At 35.9% G+C, this 23,938-nt stretch overlaps 1 protein-coding gene across 1 annotated transcript in view; it reads left to right on the top strand.

Moving 5' to 3' along the window:
- The window catches only part of GBE1 (glucan (1,4-alpha-), branching enzyme 1), a 480,806-nt gene that overhangs the window by 119,022 nt on the left and 337,846 nt on the right, over window positions 1-23,938 (top strand). Inside the window, exon 3 of the mRNA XM_006884483.1 lies at window positions 11,626-11,741. Within this exon, the coding sequence (XP_006884545.1) occupies window positions 11,626-11,741 (116 nt within the window). The remainder of the gene's footprint in view (window positions 1-11,625; window positions 11,742-23,938) is intronic.

Genomic DNA, 23,938 nt, shown 5'->3' with positions numbered 1-23,938 from the left:
TTTCAGTCAATCAATTGAGTAACTAATCAATCCACTGGAGGCTCAGCTATGAGTTGGTTTTAATGTAATAGTATACAACAACAACATAATCAAATATTATAGATGCTATTCCAGGTATGGGTTTACATTACTTCTGGGAAAAAATATTCTGTCTTCTTTGGTATACTAGTAAGATTTAGCTATAGAAAGACCCAGTACCACTATTCCAAAGCTCTAGGAAATAAGAGTAAACATTTCTTTTTTTAATGGCATACTTTGGTGGCTCTGCAATGATGTTCTGTTTCCTAGTGATCTTGATATATTTAAAGGTGATGAGGAAACAATAAAAATTTTCAACTGAGGGTGGTATTTCTTCAGGTGAACAAAGTAATCCCAATGAAGTTTTAATAACCCTTAGTATGCAAAAGTCTAAGAAGATTGCATGGCATCATTTTTCTTTTCCACCTCACAATACCATTTACTCCATGGCCACCTTCTATCTAGAGTGCTTTTTTTATTAATATCTACCCAATAGCATCCCCTAATTTCTAAATCATTCTTTTCCGGAGAGTTGCGTCTCTTTTGACTTTTGAACTTCTGCAACACTTATTTCTAAATCTGCACTGTTATGCATTTAATGATCTATTTTCTTTACTCCTGCAATCAACTGGCAACAGGAGGGAAGTCATACATGACAATTACTGCATCAACAGAGTCACAGCCACTTAGCATTCCAAAGAAGTCATCTGTGCCTCATCCTCAGACTTTCTTCCATTCTCTACAATGACAATTTCACTTCTGCCAAATCCTTTAGCATCCATTATTTCCCTGCTATTTTTCTTTTCTTTCTTTCTTTTTTAATTATTTATGCTTCAGCGCGTTTCTCAGGGAAAATACAAATCATCAAAATGTCAAATTTTCAAGTTCTATTACTTTATGTGAAAAATTCTCTGTATCTACATTTGTGCTTTCCAACAATAACAGAAAATATCAATGCCACTAATCCATACTTTGAATCTCTTTCTCTATTTTTGCTGGAATTTATTTGATTATTTGCCTGCTGTTTTTTCTCATACACACTTCTGCTGCCTCTTTTAATTTGGTATATGAATAGAATCACCTCTCTGCTGCTTAGTGGTAAAGAATTGAAATGCCAACATAATATTTAGGAAATTCTGGTGACCTAGTGAGTAAGGAGTCATGCTGCCAGTATAAGCTAGGCAGTTCAAATCCACCAGCTGCTCTAAGGGATAAAGATGGGCAGTAATCTCCTTTGCAATTTATAGACTCAGAAAACTTGATAAGGTCAACTATGAATTGGTTCTGATGCAATTGTTAAAAAAAAAAACACCCCAAAGCAAACAGCAACAGCAAACCAAATGTCATTACTTTTGAATCAATTTCAACTCTAGCATTTCAGTAGGACAAAGGGGAATCAACCTAATGATTGATTTTCACAGCTAAGATCTGAGCATGGGACAGGATAGGGCGAAGGTTCAATCTGTAGTTGTTATAATTGCAGTACGTGGTAGTAGACTGAAGCACCTAACGAAAACTTTATGGAAATGGACTACCATATCTTTTTCCTACTGAGCAACTGGTGGTTACTTAAACTGGGGAGACGGAGAAAGAAAGAGAGAAAATATTAGCTTCAATTCTCTGACAGACAGGTCAAATGATTTTATAGATCACTAGTTGCCAAACTTGTGTGTGCATACTAATTAGTACACTTTACAAATTCCTGTTACCACTACTGAATCTGATTAAAAAGTTTAGGGAAAAGACTATTAAAATAATTTTTCTTAAAAAGCCAGATAGGGAAACTGCTATCATAAATTAATATGTATTAATCTGAGTTAAGCTGACTTTATCATATGTGAAAAAGAGATACAGAATTTTAAGTCGAACAAAGTACATATATTAAAGTAACAAAACTCACAAAACCCCGTTGTAATAGTCAGTTCTGATGCATGTCAACCATATATGTACACTTGTCTTTTATTATATAAACAAAGAGGTGTATGTGTATATTAAGAACTTACATAATAAAAAGTTAATTTTATAGAATAGGTTAATAATGTAGAGGAGTTTATGACTGTTTTAATATCTGCGTATGGTCCTTTCCCCCCATATATACTATACTTACTCCATTTGTTGTAATAATAAAATAAATAGCAGTCCTATTATGTTTCTGCATCCACCATTATGTCTTTCTCCCACCGAATTGTGAGACCTCCTTTTCTTAGCTTCTCTAAAGTAATGCTACTCACCACTCCCTCTTATTCTTTAATTTCTCTCTTCTTCCATGTCCACTTAACCCAATGTGGGTTAAGGAATTACATAAGTGAGAAATTATCTTACTTTGTCACCCCTAATATCCAAATAAAGCTGCTTAACTCTTTAACTTTAGTATAGTTTCATCTTTTCTGTTACCACCTTCATTGTTGAAGTTCAGAAGAACAGCTGAGATGTGCATCTCTAAAGCTGAAAAAGGAGTTACTATGAGTTTCAAATGCCAATGGAAGCTAATGTGAGTTGAAACCTGGAAGGAAAATTTGGTTAGTAGTGTAGCTCATGGGAGCCTTTGCTGGAGGATTTCAAAAGTGTGTTTGTTTTTGTTTGTTTTGTTTTTACCAAGGAGAAATAAACAAGTATAGATGTTTTATGTTGTTGTTAGGTTGTCTTTGAGTCAATGTTGACTCACAGCAATTCTTTATAGATCAGAGCCTTTCCCTACTTATCCTGTGCCAACCTCACAGTCTTTGACATGCAGCAGCCTGTTGTTACATTCACTATGCCAATCTATTTTGCTGAAGATTTTTCCCTCTTTCTCTGACTCTTTACCTTTCCCAGAATAATGTCATTTTATAATGACTCCTGACAACATGCCCAATGTGGGATGAAGTTGCAGCATCCTTGCCTCCAGGGAGCAGCCAATCCTGATTGCACTTCCTCTGAGACAGATTTATTTGTTCAGTTCAAAGTCCATGGAATACTCATTGCTCTTTTCTGATATCACAATTCATAGACTATTATTTTTTGGTCTTCTTTATTCATTCTCTAACTTCCAGATGTAAACATGGCTTAGGTAAGTCACACTCTAGTTTCTAAACTGATATTCTTGTACTTTAGCACTTAGAAGAGGCCCTTGATAACAGATTTACCCAGTGTAGCACATCTTTTGATTTCTTGAATGTTGAAGCCATGGATGTTGATTGTTGATGCAAGTAAAATTAGATTTTTATCAAGTGGAAATAGTAGTAAAGAGGTAGTTTAGTGTGATGGAAGGAGGATATCAAGGGCAGAAGAAACAGAGGGTGACTTGAATAAAAAACGAGATTTTCAGCATAGTCACTGTCATAAATTCAGAAATAGAAAACCTATTAATTTATCATATTTGAGTACTGAAAATATATTATCTTAGGGGAGAGAAAATGTGAAAATATTAGAAGGTAAGATAAAATGTGAAATTATAAAAAATCCCCAAACTGTCTAGAGAAGAGAAAATGAAACATAGGGACACAGCACTGTGAACATCTCTGAAAAGACCAGGAGTACAATTAGCACAGCCTCTCATCACCCAAGACAAGAAACCAAATAAAGAGCCCATTGCCTAGTTCCATGGTGCCTCTAGAACCACACCAACAGCAATGAGTTTGTTTATTCGTCTTTGACCCACAGACTAACAGTTGTTGTACTGAGAATGAGGTTTTAGGGAAATAAATTGGAGAGCAGGGGAGACAAAGAATTATCACCCAAAAGAAGATAAGGTTTTAGCCCAAGTTCCAAGACACATTTCCTTCTCAGTTAGTCCAGGCTCTGGTTTCAGTACAGCAGTCAAATCCAAATCACCCATCAAGATTTACCTCTGTGCATTTATAAAGTCAACTTTTCCTTCAACCTTCTGAACAGCAAAAACCTTTAGCTGTGGCCTTTATATCTCAAGGCTCCTCTGCTTACACTTTGCCACAGTTTCTTAACAGCAATGCCACAATCTCTCCGCCACCAGGACCTCATTCTCACCAGAGTCTTGCTTCAGTCTCCCTCAAGTCTTGCTGCTGTAAGTTGTACCACCTCAAGTCTTGCTGCCTAGTATGGAAAACAATCTTTCTCTTATCATAGTCCCACAGCTATTGATGATTTGTGAGACCATACTGATTTGCAAGACTATGTGTCTGCAGTTAATGTAGCAGGAGAACAGAGTGGGCTAACTGAAATTGCTAACAAAAGCCAACTTTTAGGCTAACAACACATCAGAAAATAGTGAAATTAAGAAAACAGTCTTGGCATCAGAAATAACACCTCTTCCAGAATGAAAGGAAGTAGGTGAAGGTAGCTGTAAAAAGAAAAGAAAAAGGTAGCTGAATTGATTGTCACTTTTGAGGAAGAAAGTGGAGGAAATTATTGGTGGATGATTACAGTTTTCTCTGTGAAATAGAGACAGTTTTTGGTTGAAAGAAAGAGATTATATTATTTCCTTTTGTTGCTGCTTTTGTTGTTATGTGCCGTTGAGTCATTTGCAACTCATAGCGACCCTATGTACAACAGCCCTAAACACTGCTCTATCCTGTGCCAATCTCATTGCCTCTGACAAACCCATCCTGAGTACCCCAGTCACTGAATCAATCCACCTCATAGAGGGTTTTCCCCTCCTGCGCTGTCCCTCCACTCTACCCAGCATGATGTCCCTCTCTAAAGAGCGGTCTCTCCTTACAACATGTCCAAAGTATGTCAGACGAAGCCCCAGAATCCTTGCCTCCAAGGAGTAGCCTGGTTTAATCCTCTCTACGGTGAATCTGTTTGTTTTCTTGGCAGTCCATGGTACATTCAATACTCTCCTCCAGCACCACAGCTCAATGGCATGTACATGTACAAAATACATGTACAATGTATTTTCCTTTTACCACAAAAAATTTTTATGAGCTGGTTGACCTAAAACAACACAACTTTATTCTAACATATCATAGATGCTTGGAGTCTGAAATGAAATTGTCATTAGCACCATGCTCCCATTAAATGTGTTAGAAAGAATTATTCTTCGTTTCTTCTACCTCTTAATGATTATTGGTAACTCTTGATATTTCTTTGTTTCCTCAGCATAAAGCTTCACTTTCTGCCTTCATTATCATGTAACACTCTTCCTTTGTCTATGTGTATAGAGATTCCTATTTTTATAAGGAAAACAGCCTTGTATAAGAGCACACCACAATATCTTATGATATAACTTGGTTACATCTGCAGAACCCTACTTCCGAGTAAGGTCCATTCACAGACTCTAGGGCTTAGTACATGAACATGCTATTGGGAAACACAATTTATCCTAAACCATTAAGTTCCTTTCTCTATGAAGATATTGGAAATTGCTTAATAGGATGATTCTCATTAATTAATTAATTTCCCCCCTGTTTTCACTCTTTCTTTTGTACTTATCTTCTACAAGGCCAGTGCTGTGCACACTACAGGGTATGTTGTGCACACTAACAGAACACTTGTTGACATTTAAGGTTGAATTCTCTGAGGATCAGCCTGTATCACATTCTATATCACTTGCTTGACTGGGAATAGTGACTTATCACAGCAGGAGAGTCCTGGGAGACTTGCAGTTTGACAGATTTATGTAGCTGTTTCTCTAGTTTAACAGCTATAGACTAGACTAGTATTTTCTCAGGCTTGCAAGCACATACTTTGGACTTTTTTATAGACAGGCGAGGGGGAAAAAATTTCAAACATAGCAACATATACAAACTCTTTTAAAAATTTCCTAATGTTTAAGATTTCAGAACAGTTAAGATGGTTAGATGTTGTGTGCCACAGTCCATTCTCACACAGATAAATCCTATAGGACAGAGTATAATTTCTCTATTGTGATGTATAGAAGGTATATTTTTATAGGACCACCTCACTGGATCTTTTCTTCTGCTAGACTCTAGTGGCATGGTGTCTACCTGCTAACCAAAATTTGGTAGTTAGAACAATCTTTCTCTCCATTGGAGAATGATAATTAAGTCTACCTCTGAAAACATTTTGAGACTTGGATACTCTCTGAACAATTCTATTTTGTCTTAATGAGGTCTGTGTGTCAAAATTAACTAGCAGTAGATTTCTTTCTTTTACTCATGTTGACAAGCTAGTGGGTTTGAATCTCTGATCTTTCAGTTAGCACATAAGTGATTAACAATTGTTTAACTCCTCCAGGGCTTCTTGCAATCCATATCTCTACTATTAAATCCATCAAAGAGATAAGTATTTTCACAACCCTGCATTATTAAGGACAATTAACCTGAATCTACAAGTGGGCACATAGGCAAACACCTAAAGTTAATGGTATCAGCAGATGAAAGGGACTATAATCATATATAGATTTGAGAGATCATATTTTTACATGTATATTTGTATAACCATGTTTATAGTAGAACCAATAAGGGGCAAACTGTGTAAACTTAATTTTAGCCAGATACTCTGAGTGCCTCAGTATCATAGGATCTGAGGACCTGGTGAAATAGCATAATGTCAGCAATGACAGTGCTTTACATCATACGTTGATTCGTAGCAATTGTAGACCTCAGAGTTTGCTTGTATCCATCTCAAGTTCACTTTTTGGTCTGTACCTGTGGCATAGTGGTAAGTGGGTGCTGGACAAAAGTTTGGTAATTGGAACCAGCAGCCACTCACGTGGGAAGAAGATGGAAAGACAAAATACATAGAAATAATTAAAATAAATAATTAAATCAAAAGAATAATGGATCACCCAGGATTTCAACCTTTATAACCTCTTTTTTTAAACTAATTTTAATGAAAGTTTACAGAGACTTAGGGTTTCCATTCATTCAGTGTTGCATTTTTCTCGCTGCCCACCCCCTCACCCCAATTCAATTTTCTCGTTGTTGAGTAAAAGAAAAACTCTTTCATTGTTATGTAATCCCTCCCCACAAGTCCACTGCACTGTGCAGCCTTCATTCTGGACTCCTGATATGACAATAATACCTAATTATATATCGCTTTAAAATAGTTCTCTCTCTCATCTGTTGCAATGCAGTGTACATCATTCCTTCCCTTCTTCTCTGTCTCCCCTCAATGCCAATGTCAGTCCTGTTTTACAATAGTGACATTATGCAATATTTGTCCTATTGTGACTGAGATATTTCACCCAGCATAATGTCCTCTAGGTTCATCCACTTAGCATAATATTTCACGAGTTCCTTGTTTTTTCAGTGCTCCATAGTATTCTATTGTGTGAATATACCAGAGCTTCTCTATCCATTCATTTGTTGATGGGCACTTGAATTGTTTCCAGCTCTTTGCTATTGCAAACAAAATCACAATAAACATGGGTGTGCATATACGTGACTGGGCAGCGGTTATGGTTTTTTTAGGGTAAGGTCCCAGAAGTGGAATTGCTCGCTCAAATGCTATTTTTATTTGCAACCTTTTTTGAAAGCACCATATAGCCTTCCAAAGTTGCACCATTTTACACCCACAGCAGGGAATAAGGGTTCCAGTTTTTCCACAACCTCACCAGCGTTTGTTGTTTGCTGTTCTGTTAAATTTTGCTATTCTTACTGGGTGAGCTGATATCTTATAGTTGTTTTGATTTGTATCTCTTAGAGCTAAGGATTTTGGACACTTTTTCATGTGTTTGTTAGCCATCTGGATGTTGTCTTTGGTGACCTGAAGAATTAGTTGGTGTCACTAAAAAGGCTCATTTTAGAGAGTTCTAGATAGAATGAGTCAAAAAAAGAGAACAAAACACAAAACCATGAAAATTGCCAGGATTGTTGGTTCCATAGGACATCTCCTGGCCCATGTCCTCTTTTGCCAAGAGAAATACACACTATTGAACTTTATGGTAATGGAATTGGATTTTACATGTAAAATACTAGGGAACATCCATAACTACTACTGCCATCACTGTCACCTACTTTACTTTTTATTGTTGTTGCTATTAAAAATTATGTTTATTACTCTTCTTACCACAATAATATACTCCAATCCTATGTTATTAGGATAACCTCAGCTCAAATGCTTTTATTTTTCCCTTGAGGAAATAGATTGTTTGATGGACATTTTATTTCTTTTATTACAGATTGACAGAGTCCATAGTAAATTCATTGTCAATATCAGGTTTTTCTGTTTATTACTGGTAATCAGCTGGAAAAGGGCAGATTACATGGACTAGAGAATATAACTTATATATGTTTCTTTAGTTAGAAAGGGTTCTATATTCAAGTTTTAAAATTTAATCTAATTTGAAATATCTCTATATAGCTATATAAAAGCTTCATCAATTTTTTTCCCAGGTAGGATTCCAATAAACAGAGGTACTATGATTTATTCAAACCAAGCTTTTGCTATATAATAAGTGCAGAAATGGCATCCACTTCCTAAATAACATGCCTCCGTAAACCCTATGAACTTTGCTAAATGTTAGTAGTTGTAGAGGAGCTTCAACCCTTTTGTTCACTGGGTCGCTATGAGTCATCCTCGACTTGAAGGCAATCAACAACATCAACACCACACACAAACACACAGACACACACGCACATACACACACACACACCACTCACATATTGTTGTTGTCATGTGCTGTTGAGTTGTCTGTGACTCATAGTGATTCTACGTACAACAACCCTAAACCCTGCTTTATCCTGTGCCGATTTTATTGTTTCTGACACACCAACCCCCATTACCCCAGTCATTGAATCAATCCATCTTATTGAGGGTCTCCCCCTCCAGCACTGTCCTTTCACCCTCACAAGCATGACATCCCTCTCCAAGAACTGATCCCTCCTTTCAACATGTCCAAAGAATGTCAGATGAAGCTTTAGAATCCTTGTCTCCATGAAGCAGCCTGGTTTAACCCTTTCCATGATGAACCTGTTTGTTCTATATTTATAGAGAAATACCTGCTGCTGTGAGTTAAACAGTTTGGAAATATTTGAAAGAGTCTGACATTTAAAAATTTTATTTGGGGACTATTATGTTAGAAAAAGAAGAGTTTTGAGTGATGAAGTAAATATAGAGTTTGCATGCCTGATGCAATGACCTTAGTTAATGTTTGATCTCCTGTGTTCAATGTATGTTTGCAGTTCTTATTAAATACTACATCACACATTGTTTCTTTTATATATCTCGATTTAAGTTTCATCTGTTGGTTCTGAGTCTATGAACAAATATACTCTTTTGAATTATCAAATATAACGAAGAATTTCAGCATGTTCATAACCAAATACCTATTAAAATGAGTGCATTTATAAACATTTCTGATTATCCTAATCCAATAAAAATTAGATTTCTAACAAGGTAATTATGAAACAGGAAACTTATTCTCAAATTTTTATCAAGAACTAAGATGGCTTAGTTTGGAAATTGTGTTTTCAACCTAACAGTATGCAGTTCCCGTCCACCAGCTGCTCCACAGGAGTAAGACGAATAGGTTCTGACTTGATGATGCCGAAGAACAAAGGAAGATAATACACAGCCATTATTTTGGGGAGGAGTATTAAAAAAAGAATAAGGACTGGAGCAGTACTTTGACAGAGTGCTGCCAGAAATACAAGCTGGATTCACAAGAGGCCTTTAATTGAGTGATATCCTTGCTGATATCAAGATGGATCTTGGCTGAACGCAGAGAGTATAGAAAAATGTTTTATTGATTGTGTGAAGTCAGTTAACTGTGTGGATCATAGTAAATTATGGTTAACATGAGAAAGAATGGAAATTCCAGAACACTTAATAGTGCTCCTGTGAAATTTATGCATAGACCAGGAAGTAATTGTCCTGACTGTATGGGGTAAATACTGCATGGTTTAAAATTAGGTCAGGTGTGTGCCAGGATTTTATCATTTCTCCTTACCTATGCAATCTGATTATAGAAGAAGTCATTTGAGAACTTTGACTATATAAAGAAGAATGTGACATCAGGATTGGAGGAAGATTCATCAAGAATCTGCATTATGTAGATGACACAATCTTGTTTCACAAACTCAAGACTTAAAGTACTTGCTGAGGAAGATCAAAGACAACACCTTCATTATGTGCTACATATCAAATCCATCTTATCAATGGTTTTCCTCTTTCTCTGTCCCTCCACCCTTCCAAGCATGATGTCTCTCTCTGCAAAGACCAGTGTTGTTGCAATATGCGCAAATTATGTAGACAAACCCTCACAACCCTTGCCTCAAAGGAGCAGCCTGGCTTCACCCTCTTTAGAATGAACCCCAGTATCAAGAAAACAAAGGTTCTCACCACTGGGGCAATTGACAGCACCATGATAGATAGAGAAGACATTGAGATTGTTAAAACTTCAGCTGACTCAATTCCACAGTAACCACACTTGGCTTCAGCTGTAAGGAAAACAAAAGATGGTTTACATTGGGAATATTGGCTTTTAGAAACCTCTCCAAAATGCTAAAAATACAATTATGTCAGTGTAGAGACTAAGATGCATCTGATAAACACCATGGTCTTCTCAATTACTTGCTACATATCAGAAAGCTGGACAATGACCAAGGATGACAGAAGAAGAATTGATGCCTTTGAATTGTGGTGCTGGAGAAAAGTACTGAACACATTATGGACTGCCAAGAAATCAAGGAAGTCTGTCCTGGAGAGGGAAAGCCAAGTTTCTCCTTGGAGACAGAGTTTTAAAACTCTGTCTGACATACTTTGGGCATGTTTCTAGGAAGAAGCAGTCCTTGGAGAAGGACATCATGCTTGGAAGGGTGGAGAGACAACAAAGAGAGGGAGACCCAGGATGAGATTAATTGACACTGTAACTGTGATAATAGGGGTCCATGTGTTGGAGACAGTGAGATTGAGATGGGCTCAGGCTAGAGTAGGATTCAGAGCAATAATGTTTAGGGTCACTGTGAGTTGCAAGTGACTTGATGGCACATAACAACAACAGTCAAATATTTTTACATGGTCAATATGATGCCAAGAGTCATTCTTTTGCTATTCTTTGCTTTCAGCCAGGATCCATCTGACATCAGCAATTATATCCCTGGTGTCATGTCCTCTTCTAAACTCAGTCTGAATTTTAGGCAGTTCTTTATGTAGTATACTAGCCATTTTGTATAATCTTCAGAAATTTATTTTGTTTGGTAATTTCCACATTTTGTTGGACCATCTTTCTTAGGAAGGAAACAAACATAGATCTCTTTGAGTCAGTCAGCCACATAGCCATCCTCAAAATTTCTTGGCATAGATGGCTGAGCATTTTCACAGATGCACCTGTTAGTTGAAGCTTGCCAGTTGGTATCCCTTTTATTTTGGGGGCCTTATTTTATTTTTTTTTGCCAAAGTGTTCAGTGCAGCTTCAATATCTTCCTTTATTACCATTGACTCTTGATAATACAGTTTTTTTCACTCCACCCTTCTTAGCTTGATGTCCTCCTTTAAAGACTCCTTCTTCCCGGCCACATGCCCGAAGTATGTGAGATGTAGCTGCAAAATCCTAGCCTCTAAGGAGAGGCTTTGTTTCTGGAGTGGCATGACAATCAGGGGCCCCAGCTTAAATCAGTTTGTGTGCAGTGGAGAGTGGGGTGTTCAAGTAAGCTCTCTTTCTCATAGAAAGCTGAGAATGTCTGACATGCATTAGTTTTAAGTCTTACTATGCTATTGTTTACTCTTCTTTAATTTTTTTAGATGGCTGGAATCCATTTTCAAACCCATATAAAAAATTGGATTTTGGAAAATGGGAGCTTTACATTCCACCAAAGCAGGATAAATCACCAGTGGTGCCTCATGGATCCAAATTAAAGGTATATCAGTCCAATCTATTTTTATTTGAACTTATTTTTATTTTAGTAATGTTTGCAATGTTAGTTTTTAATATTCGAATGTACAGTCAAAGCTTTAAAATTACAAGAGAAACAGTCTAAATTTGCATAGATAGAACTTGGAAAGTGGAGGAACAAATTGGTATGTGAATGTGTTTGATTACAGCAGTTCACCTCACAAGATATTATTATCAGAGCTTTAGAAACCATATATATATAATGAGTAAGAAATTGTAAGAGTTTAGCTTATGAAACATAAAATCTAGTTAAAAAGCAAAAAAAAGAAAATCAAGAAGCAAAAATCCCAACTATCTCTTCAATTCACAAGATTGAGAATTTTTGCCTGAAAATAAAATTTTGGTGAAATAAATTGTGGAAAGAGATACATATATGTGGAGGTAATATTGTGTTGGAGAATTTTGCATTTTGGAGAGAAGGATTTCCAGGATGTGTTACTTTCTGACCTCTTGTTCTCTTGTGGGAAAGGCCACCTGTGTTAACCTGGAAGCTTGTCTGTTAGAGGCAGAAGGAGCATCCTCCATGCCCTCTGTTTTGCCAGTGGTTCTGTTTTCTGAGTCTGCAGGGCAGACATAGCCTGCCTCTGCAGAATTCTGATAGAGTGATTGAGGGATGAGTCTCAAAATCTAGAGTAAAATGTTAAAGAGTTTATTTATGTAAATGGTTATTTCAGTCCTTTAATATTTACTTGATTTTTTAGTTAAAATAATTTGCCTCTTTTCCTTTCTTGGATATAAAGTAACATTGCATGGATTGCATGATGGATTCTGTGATTGAACTAATACTTTGGGAGCCTTTGTTATTTAACAATATTAATTTAGAGTTTCTTACCTTATATTTACCAGCAAATGCATAGTTTTGTTTTATTTTTTATAAGATTATAAATGTATATAGAACTTACTGGAATATTGCCACACAATATAGAGTTACCAAGAGAGTATATTTCCTGAAAAAATAGACATTTTACCTTGGGATGGCAGCCAAGATTCTTTTTAATCTGTAGTGAATAAAAGATAAAGAGTAGCTATATTATACAATAGGAAGGATTTTACATTAATATAAGTAATCTCTTTTCATGTCTATTTAAGCTCCATGAGATTTGGATTTATACTCTTTTGTTTGTTGCTTCTGTGTATTCCTCATTCTTATACTGGTACTTGGCACAGAGTAGTCAAGAAATATTTATATGAATTATTTATATTAAAGTTGCTTTACAGCTCAGCCTTTAAAGGAAAAAATTACCTTGCTTTATTTTTTTCCAGTATTTATGAGGACTAATTGTATGGGAGCTGAATGGCAAGGCAATTGTTATAAAATTGTACTGATTCCTGAGCTCTGGTGGACTAGTGGCAAGAAGCTGCACTACAGTTCCAAAGGTGTGCAGTTCAAATTCACCAGATGCTCCACTGGAGAGGGAGGGACAAACCTCTGTAAATCAGATCTGATTCAACAGTACATATGTTAAAAACAAAACAAAACAACAACAAAAACAACCAAACCAAAAAAACCCCCACCCCCAAACAACAAGTACTGATTCCATTGGTCTATATCTTTGTCATTATACCAGTACCATACTATTTTGGTTATTTCAAGAACGTAGTAAGTTGTTTTGGTTGTTTTTTTTTAAATTTTAATTCATTTTAATGAAAGCTTACAGAGACTTTGGATTTCAATTCATTCCTCTTACACTTTTCTCCCTACCCACCCCCACCCATCAATTCACTTTCTTTTTGAAAAGTAGAAGGGAAAAAAACACAAACTTTCATTGTTATTCAATCCCTACCCCCAATCATAGTGAAGTGGACTGGTGGGGAGGAGTGTAGTAAGTTTTAAGATCTGGGAGTGCTATGCCTCCCACTTTAGTCTTGATTTTTAGAAGTGCCTTATTTGTGCGAGGTCTCTTTTCCTTTCCAAATGAACTTTCCAATTGCATGTTCTATCTATATAAAAAGTGACTTTGGTATTTGTATTTGGATTACATTAAACAGATAAATGTCTTTTGGTTGGATTTTTATTTTCACTATATTGAGTCTTCCTATCCATGAACAAGGAATAATTTTTCTCCATTTATTTAAGTTTCTTATTGTTTTCCCCAGTAGTGTTTTGTAGTTTTTTTCATAAAAGTTTACTACCAAGTATCTCAATTTATAGCTAGCTATCCAAAACCAACTGGATTATTACTTCAGCAGAGAACTGCCAGATGTAAAATCTGGGTTTAGAAGAGGCTATGGCACAAGGGACATTATGCTGTTGTTGTTATGTGCCATCAAGTCGCTTGCGACTCATAACGACCATATGTACAACAGACCTAAACCCTGCTCTATCCTGTGCCAATCGCACTGCCTCTGACACTCCCATCCCGATTACTCCAGTCACTGAATCAATTCACCTTATAGAGGGCCTTCCCCTCCACCCTACCAAGCATGATGTCTCTCTCCAAGGACCGGTCTCTCCTCACAACATGTCCAAAGTATGTTAGACAGAGCATCACAATCCTTGCCTCCAAGGAACCACCCAGTTTAACCCTTTCCAGGATGAATCTTTTTGTTTTCCTAGCAGTCCATGCTAGGAACTCAATACTCTTCCCTAGCACCACAGCTCAAAGCATCAATTCTCCCTCTATCCTCCTTGGTCATTGTCCAGCTCTCTGATACATAACAAGTGATAGCCAAGACCATGGCCTGTATCAGATACACCTTAGTCTCCAGAGAGACACCATTGCTCTTCAGTAATTTGGAGAGGTCCCTAACAGCAGACTTTCCCATGGTTATACACCTTTTAATTTCCTGGCTACTGGTGCCAAGAATGTTGACTGTGGAGCCAAGCAAACTAAAACTGTGAACAGTGTCAATCTCTTCACCATCCATCCTGATGCTGCCAATTATAGCCAATGCTAAATTATTCTTAGCTGAAAGCAGAGAGTACCAGAGGAATGTCTATCTGTGTTTCATTGACTATGCAAAGATATTTGACTGTGTGGATCACATCAAACTGTGGCTAATCTTGATAAGGATGGTAATCCCACCTATTCCAGAAGGCTTAGCCTCTGGTATAACGAGAGTGGCAAATAGTCAGAAATACACAACTAAGAGAGGATAATGTCAATGACTGAATGGCTATTTCAAAAAAAGTCAATCCCTGTGTACATAACGAAATTTTCCTATAGAGTGTAAGGTAAGAAAGCTAGCTCACTGGGAACAAACTTGGCAATGTCATCTCAGACATAGGTCATGGCAAAAATTTACAGAATTCTATAGGACCTCTCCAAGGGACAGACTGAAAACCCAATTACAAGATGGGAAAAAGACACAGAAAGATGAAACTATTGAGATGACTAATGGACACATGAAGAGATTCTCAAAATCACTGGCAACAAGAGATAGGTAAAGCAAAACCACAATGATGTACCATCTAACACCTACAACAGTGGCAAAATTTTATAGGACAACAAGCAAGAAATGTTGGAAAGGCTATGGAGAGATGGAAACTCTCATACATTGTAGGTGAGATTGAAGCTGAACATAGAAAAAAAGTTGAACCCAGCTATTGCACTGCTAGGAATATACCTTGAGGAAAATGCAACTGAGACACAAATGTAGATTTGTTCAACAATGTTCATAGCAGCATTATCCACCACAGTAAAAAAAAAAAAAATTAAAAAAAGGAAACAACCAAAATATCCATCAACAAACAAATGGATTGAGAAAATTTGGTACATTCTCATGATGGGATACAATGCAACACTCAGGAGCAATGATTTTGAAAAAATTAGTATATAACATGAGAGAAGCTGGAGAACATTATACTGAGTGTACTAACTCAGCCTCTTAAAGACAATAGTACATGAGACCATTATTGTAAAAATAGAAGTATTACTAATAAGATGTGTACCAAAGTCCAAAGAGAGAAAAGGGGAAGGGGAACTGGGGGAGAAGGAAGGGGAATCTCAATGCCACAGAGTTTGGGCAGAACAAGTAGGTGAAGGAATTAGGAAAGATTTAAGTCAGGACCTGAAAGGTGGGGTAATGATGGGTATGGATGAATGGTTATTAATTTTATATTAAAATGTATCAGAATGATAATGTGAAACAGCGTGAGTGGAGAAATGCATGAAACACAGTATGTACAAATGAAAAGAACATGACTTTTGTACATGAACCAATATAAAATTGAAAAAAATGAAAATCATTGTACTAACTTCTTTCTTCCTTACTTTTTAAAAAATTAGCTTTAGTATTTTTTTAAAATATTATAGAATTATTTTTTGGCTCCATCAATTATAAAATTTTCTAAACGATGCCGGTTTACCTACTTTATCAGTCTAATTAATGAATTAATTGCAATATATTGTTATTACACTTGGAGAAAATAATGGAATAGTGTCATATTTATTATTTGCTGTTGAACTGGTACCAACTAACTCATAGCTCAACCTCCAGGGGGTTTGCAGAGGCTGTAAATCACAGAGGAGGATATTTCCCATCTTTTTCCCTATAACAGCCTGAGAAATTCTAGGGCCAGTTTTACTCTGTGTTACAGGGTAGCAATGAATTATAATCACCTTGCTGATAATAGATATCACAACCTCAACAGTAACACAAGCTGCTTTCCTAGTGGTAAGTAGTGGAACTGTCAACCCTAAGACACGAGATTTGACTCTACCAGTTGTTCCATGAGAGACAGTTGGACAATTTTCTCCTATGTAATATATAGCTTCTGAAAAACTGAAGGGTTAGCTATGAGTTGATTCTGAACCAATGGCAAATAACAACAGCACTATTCAATTGTCTTTATTCATGTGTAAAAGCCATATATTGACTCTAATCCATTAACTGCTCCATTTATAAGGGAGCTCTGGTGGTCAAGTTGTAAGGAGTTGTGCTGATAATCCAAAGTCACATGGTTCAAATCTACCTGCTGCCCCACAGGAGAAAGATGGACAACCTCTTAAGATTTCCAAGACTGTAATCTTTATGTGAGCAGTCTTCACATCTTTTCCTCTGGAGCAACTGGCAAATTTGAAATGCCATTTGTTAAGTTAGCATCTCAGCATGTTCAGTGATTTCATTACCAGGGATCCATGGATAATCTGATATACAGTATACATTATGAGAAATATGTAATTAACTTATCTAACACCAAAGCTCATATACTTTCTATAATATGCTGTGTACTATTGTTGTTCTTTTCTGCATTCAAGCCAGTACATTCCATGTTCCAGTTATTAAACTATATTTGTTATTGTTTATTTCTCATTTCAACTGACTTCATATCTGGGCTTTATCACTATGTCAGTTTAAAGATTAAGGTGCGTCTGGTTTAGGCCATGGTCTTTCCAGTCACTTGCTATGCATCTGAGAGATGGGCAATGACTAAGTATGACAGAAAAAGAATTGACACCTTTGAGCTGTGGTGTTGGAGAGGAGCATCCTAAGGACAGCCAAGAGAACGAATGTCTTGTAGATGGTGCAGCCAGAATATTCTTTGGAGGCAGAAATGATGAGACTTCACCTCACATATTTTGAGAATGTTGCTAGGAGGGGCTATTTCTTGGAGAAGGACATGATGCTGTGAAGGGCAGAGGGTTGGTGAAGGAGAGGAAGACCCTCAACCAGGTGTACTGACACAGTGACTGCTGCAGTGGACTCTTGTGTGCCAGGAAGTGTTAGGATGGTTCAGGCAGAACAGGATTCAGATACTTTGTTCATAGGGTCACTATGAGTCATAGTTGACTTGGCAGCACTTAACAACAGTAATAAAATATTGTTGTTGCTGTTGGTAGGCACCATCGTCTACCTAGTTCTGAACCCTGGCCTCTCCTAGCCAGTCTCACTCACTCTGACACAACTATTCCTATTGCCCCAGTTACTGTGTCAATCTATCTCCTCTTTGGTCTTTCTCTCCTTCACCCTTCCAGGCTTGATGTCCTTCTCCAAGGACTGGTCCCTCTTGGCAATGTGCCCAAAGTATGTGATACAGAGTTTCAAAATCCTTGCCTCCAAGGAGTGCCCTGGTTTCACCATCTCCAAGACAGACCTATTTGTTTTGCTGTTGGCACATGATATGTTCAGTACTCTTCTCCAGCACCACAACTCAAAGGCATAAATTGTTTTTCTGTAATCCTTAGTCATTGTCCAACTCTCTGATGAATATATACATATACATACATACATGCAAGTAATTGCACAGACCATGGCCTGAATCAGGTACACCTTAGTCTCTAGACTGACATTGTTACTCTTTAGCACTCTGGAGAGGTCCCTGACAGCAGTCTTCCCCAATATAATTTGTCTTTTGATTTCCTGACTAACTGGTGCCAAGGGACTTGATTGTGGAGCTGACCAAGCTGAAATTTTTAACAACGTCAATCTCTTCTCCATCTATCATGATGCTACCAATGTCCCATTGGTGAGCATCTTTGTTTTCTTGATGTTGAGCTTCAGTCCATATTGAAGGCTGCAGTCCTTGACCTTCTGCAGCAAGTGCTTCATGTCTTCCTCAGTTTCAGCAAGCAAAGTTGTATCATCTGCATAACGTAGACTGTTGATGAGTCTTCCTCCAATCCTGATGTCACACTCCTCCTCAAAGCCCATCCTCCTGAATGATCTATTTTGCATACAGATTAAAAAGATATGTAGACAAGACGGGTCCCTGACACACTCCTTTCCTTATTTTGAACCATGCAGTGTTTTCTTGTTTTGTTCTGATGACGACATCCTCCTAGTCCAAGTATAGGTTTTGCATGAGCACAATCAAGCATTATGGGACTCCCATTCTTCTTAAGGTTAGCACAATTCGTTGTGATCCACAGTCAAATGCTTTTGCTTAGAAATGAAACACAGATAGACATTCCTCTGACAAGATCCATCTCACATTAGCAAGAATGTCTTTAGTGCCATAGCCTTTTCTTAAGTCACTTGAATTTCTGTTTGTTCTCTGTCAATGTACTGTTCCAGTAGTTCTTGAATTCAACAAGACTTTGTGATTTTTCTTGTGTGTGATATTAAGGATATTGTTTAATAATTTACATAGTGTCATGTCATCATTTTTGGGGATTTTTTTTTTTGTCTGTAGTATATTACGCTGTTTATTTTACTGTGAAGTTGGAATTGACTTACAATTTTACTTTCTTACAGTTTCCAATACTGTATGTCAGAAGGAAAAAGTCCATAAATCTTTCATGGAGGCCACTGGTGGATTTGAACTGCCAGAGATGTGTGGCCTTTGTGTTAGCAGTGCACCTTCTTATGAACTGTGCCATCAGAGCTCCCTACCTATAGTTCTCTTTAATGGTGTGGGGTTTTTTTGTTTTGTTTTTGTTTTTTATACTGTATTTTTCTGGGATATAGTGAAATAGTCTGATTAATACATTTATTTTGTGATTTTAGTTGGCTTTTAAAAGCGTTGTTTAATAATGCATTTGTTGTTGATTGCCTTCGAGTCAAGTGGAACTCATAGAGACCCTATGAATAAAAGGCCTAAACCCCCTCTACAACTATCGACATTAATCAAAGATCATACAGTTTCTGGAGGCATGTTATGTAGGAAGTGGATGCCACTCATGCTTTCAATGTTTAATAATATATAAACATTATTAAAAAATCAGGTAAAATGTGCACTTTAAAAAAATTATTAATCTTTATAAATTTTAATGAAGATAATTATCTAGACATTAGTTCCCAAATATTATTTGAAGTCTTTAAGATGTTTTAAATGTTGAGAAAACCTGTAGATACTATTATAAACTCAATATAATGTTTTAATTAGTTTTTTATTTATAGGAAATAATCATCTTATTTTTTTTGGAGGTAAGTCTAAATTATCTCTAAAAAATAAACAAACGTGATGTTTTTGACCTTTCAATATGAAGTTGTCCCTAGGTAGTCTATTTTGGTAATTAAAAATCTTTTTAAAAATTGAACTTGAACATTTATTTCAGTCCGCAAGGGACTGACCTTTGTAACTCACTTGAGGATGTCTCTCTTATGAATTATTTTATAACCATTAACAATATAGAGTTTTTACCTACTGTTAAAATAATAGCTTTTTTTTTTAACACACTTGATCTTTTTAATTGAACAAGTTGGAGAAGCTAGTAGAATATCTTAACTGTTTATATGTCCATTTATCATGGATTGAATTGCTTCTCCCTAATATTCAGCTTTAATCACTCTACTACCACTCACCACACCTGCCTTACTGACCCCCCCCAACACACACAATGTGACCCCATTTTTTTAATCAATTTCATAGAAAGAGATTAGGACAGAATGCAGCACCTCTACTCAGGTTATGTGATGTAAAAGAAATTTGCTGGCATGCAACCAGCATAATTTTTTATCTTATATGGAAAAAAAAGGGAGACAGAGAAAGTCAAACAAAGATGGAAGATCCTACCACCAAGAAACAAGACTGGGTGTAAAGCACATCCTTTGGATTGAGAGTCTCTGTGCTTCTAAGTCTCTAGGTTCAGGATAAGATTAATGCTAAGGAATATGATGCCCTTAGAGATGCTGTCCTACAGATGTTAAAAGGAAACAAGACGTTTCCTCCAGAATCAAAAGAAAGAAAGATTTTTCTCCTGATTCTTTCGCCATAAATTTGAACTTCTAGCCTACTAAAGTATAAGGGAATAAAACTTTGGTTTTTGAAAGCTATCTACTTCTGCTTTTACTTGTACATCAATGCTAGATCCCTAAGTAACTGTTTTTTCTGATTTTTAATATATTTATAAAACAAATGTATTTTGCATTATAGTTTGTTATATTTAATTCAAACCTAAAAGTAGCCTTATTTAATTGCAGGAATCAAAAGTAAGTCTGTTGATTTGAAGAATGTTTTAAGTTCCAGGGGCCTTTGGATATGGCCAATACATTATCATCTTATGTACTGATTAAAGATTTGTTCTAAAAGCATTATTTCTTTCTGAAGATATCTTTAAATATTATTATGTGTGATGAAGATTTTCTTGTCTCTGACGTACAGAATATCCTTTAGTTTCATTATTTGTTACCTGGTTCAACTTAATCAACCCTTAAGACCTTGAAACATCTAATTTTTGGAAGAATGCATATTTAGAATTAGATGGACTTCCCCTTACTACAGAGATTATAATTCTGTCTGTTTTCAAGATATAATATGAATCTTAATGAACCTAAATAACATAATAGAAAATGATCTTTCTCTGTACATGTGAATAAAAGCTTATTAATTGATTCATTCTTCTTTTATTATTTTGAAGCTCCCTAGAATGTTGATAAGAAACACAAAATAAATGTGTACATTTTCAAAGCAGTCTATTCGCCTAGAGGGACATATGAGGTAGACTGTGTTGTATTTTTTCTATTTAGAACTGGCTTCACATTATTTTCTTTATCAAATTTTTTCTTTCCTCTGTAAGATCTTAAAGAATTTATTTTTATTTTTATTTTTTTATTTTTTAACTTGAAGCCTTGCGTTGTTTGCCCTGGATATATGCAAAGAAATAAAAGCTGAAATTCCTGCCTTTTATTTATAGTCACCTTGGAGAAAATGTGAATTGCCTGAGGGTTTTGTTACTTGTAAAGGCACAGAAGAAGTAACTTTAACTATTTCAGAAGTTTGTGATAGAGAATCAAGTTTCTTAAAATGGGACATATATGTGTTCTTTTTAAATTTGTTACTGATTTATTTATTTATTTTAATTTTGGCTGTATGTTGCTGGAGCCAAAAAGTAATCCAAGAGAGATGGCAGAGAAATAAAAGAAATAAAAGTGGCTTTTGTGGGCAAGGAGGGAGGGAGTGAAGGAAGAAAAGAGGGAAAGAGGGGGAGGGGAAGTGGAAGAGGTGGGGGGAGAGAGAGAGAATGATGAACTTAAATTCACATGTTGAATGACTGACTAGAGAAAGTTTATCAGAAGCAATGTGTTTTAAGCTTGTTTGTAAAGTGCTAATTGATAGTTTATTGTAGGTGAGATCTACAAAAAAGTATATGTGATGAATTCTGATTAGTTTGACCTACATTGACTTTTTGGCATGCTAAGTATAAGAAAGAAAATAGTAAATCCATTTCTTGAATTTAGTTCTGAAAATCTGAGCAACAAATTACTTGGTTAATCTTGGCAGGGATGTTTTATTTGTTTTTTCTTCAATTCTTCCTTCCTTCTCCTAAAATGTCAGAAAAAAAATTCTTATGATCACCAATGTATCTTTTAATCAATGCTTTCTTGTTTTAGTATTGAACTTTAATCTTTTATGATTTTCTTTTTTCCACACATAAACCTGTTTATTTCCATAGCAAATAAAACTATGACTTGATTTCATGTTCTTCCCTCCCCCATGCAACCTAAGTTCAATTTAGAACTAAGTATACAAAGTCAGTATAAAACTAATTTGAATTGCATTTATATTTTATAAAAGAGAGAGAAAAAAGAATAGAAGCATTTCTACTCACATAAAAGAATTCCAATTAATGAAGACATTACAAAATACTATTACCAGCAATTAAAAAAAGTTTAAATAAATGAAGTATCACATTTTAAAAAAAGACATATTGTAAAGATATAAATTCTCTTCCAAACCTTTTTTAAAACTTATATTTGTTTTCTCACAACGTTCATATACATTGTGTTTCACACTATTCTTTTTATTTATTTTTTTTTATTTTAATGAAAGTTTACAGACACTTTGGGTTTTCATTCATTGTTGCACTTTCGTCCCTGCCCACCCCTACCCCTAGTTTTCTTTTCTCTTTGAAAAGTTAAAACAAACAACAACCACCAAAAAACCCCCTTTCATTGTTATACAATCTCCCTTGCCTTCAGTCCACTCCACTATGTAGCTTTCATTCTGGACTCTTGTCAGTCCTGACAATATACCTAATCATATAGTCCTCTTAACCAGTTCTCCTCATTTATTTCAATGCAGTATACATTATTTATCCCCTCTTAGTTTCCCTCCAACCCCAATGTCAGTCCTGCTTTACAACAGTGGCACTATGCACTATTTGTCCTTTTGTGACTGAGATATTTCACTCAGCATAATGTCCTCCATGGTCATCAATTTTGTATAATTTTTTTCTTGAGTTTCTTGTTTTGAATGCAACGTAGTATTCCATTGTGTGAATATCCCAGTTAGAATAGCAAAATTTAACAGAACAGCAAATGCTGGTGAGGTTGTGGAAAAACTGAAACCCTTATTCACTGTAGTTGGGAATGTAAAATAGTACAACCGTTATGGAAGGCAGTATGGAGCTTTCTCAAAAAGTTGAAAATAGAAATACCATTTGACCCAGCAATTCCACTACTGGGAATATACCCTAAAGAACTACCACCCAAGCAGATATATGCACACCCATGTTTATTGCACCTTTGTTCTCAATAACAAAGATTCGGAAACCCAAGTGCCCATCAACAAAGGAGTGGATAGAGAAGCTCTGGTATATTTATACTATTCTTCATACAATGATTTCTATGCTTTATGCTTTATAAAATCAGTCACCACTGGACCTTGTCCATCATCATCCTATCTTTTCTGGTCCCTGCCATATCCTTCCTGTTTCTTTCACCCCCTCCCTCCATGCACCCAACTGTACCAACCCAGTAGTTTCACCTCAACTCATATTTCATTTCTCATCTTTCATTTTTCAACTCAACCAGTGTTATTGATAAAAATCCTGATATTTATTTATTTAATTTCTTTCTCTTTCATGTGTAGGCTCTCTTTCTTTGAACTTACTATCTTTGATGTTCTAAATTTTTACTTCCATTTCTGCCTTAATGCTCAGTTCATTCTGATTTAATTACTAACGTAGTCATTTCTTAGTAAGTCATTATCTTCTTAGTTACATTATATCTTGCCACCTTTACCTCTTTCTCATTTCTAAGCCCATCATCATCATGTTTTTATATTTGTAATCTCATATGATTTTCCTTTCCTACCCTTTTTGATTAAAATAAAACTTTTATTTGAGATTTCCATATTATTTGACTCTATATATAAAAGTCTGTTCCACCCGATTTCTCAGAAGTACATCACTTGGCTTTGCTTCTATGGAATGTAATTGTAGATGACTTTGGGCAGACTTCAAGTTTCAACTTTTAAGATTTAATTGGATAGAAACTGGTTTAATGAATATTCAGATTATCTGGTCATCACTTGATTGTGGTCTTTTTTTATTATTA

The sequence above is a fragment of the Elephantulus edwardii genome, unplaced genomic scaffold (assembly GCF_000299155.1).
Source record: "Elephantulus edwardii isolate Elephantulus edwardi_28Jun2011 unplaced genomic scaffold, EleEdw1.0 scaffold00034, whole genome shotgun sequence".
Classification (NCBI taxonomy): Eukaryota; Metazoa; Chordata; class Mammalia; order Macroscelidea; family Macroscelididae; genus Elephantulus; species Elephantulus edwardii.
The sequence above is the reverse complement of the archived record's forward strand: the minus strand, read 5'-3'. Positions and strand labels throughout refer to the sequence as shown.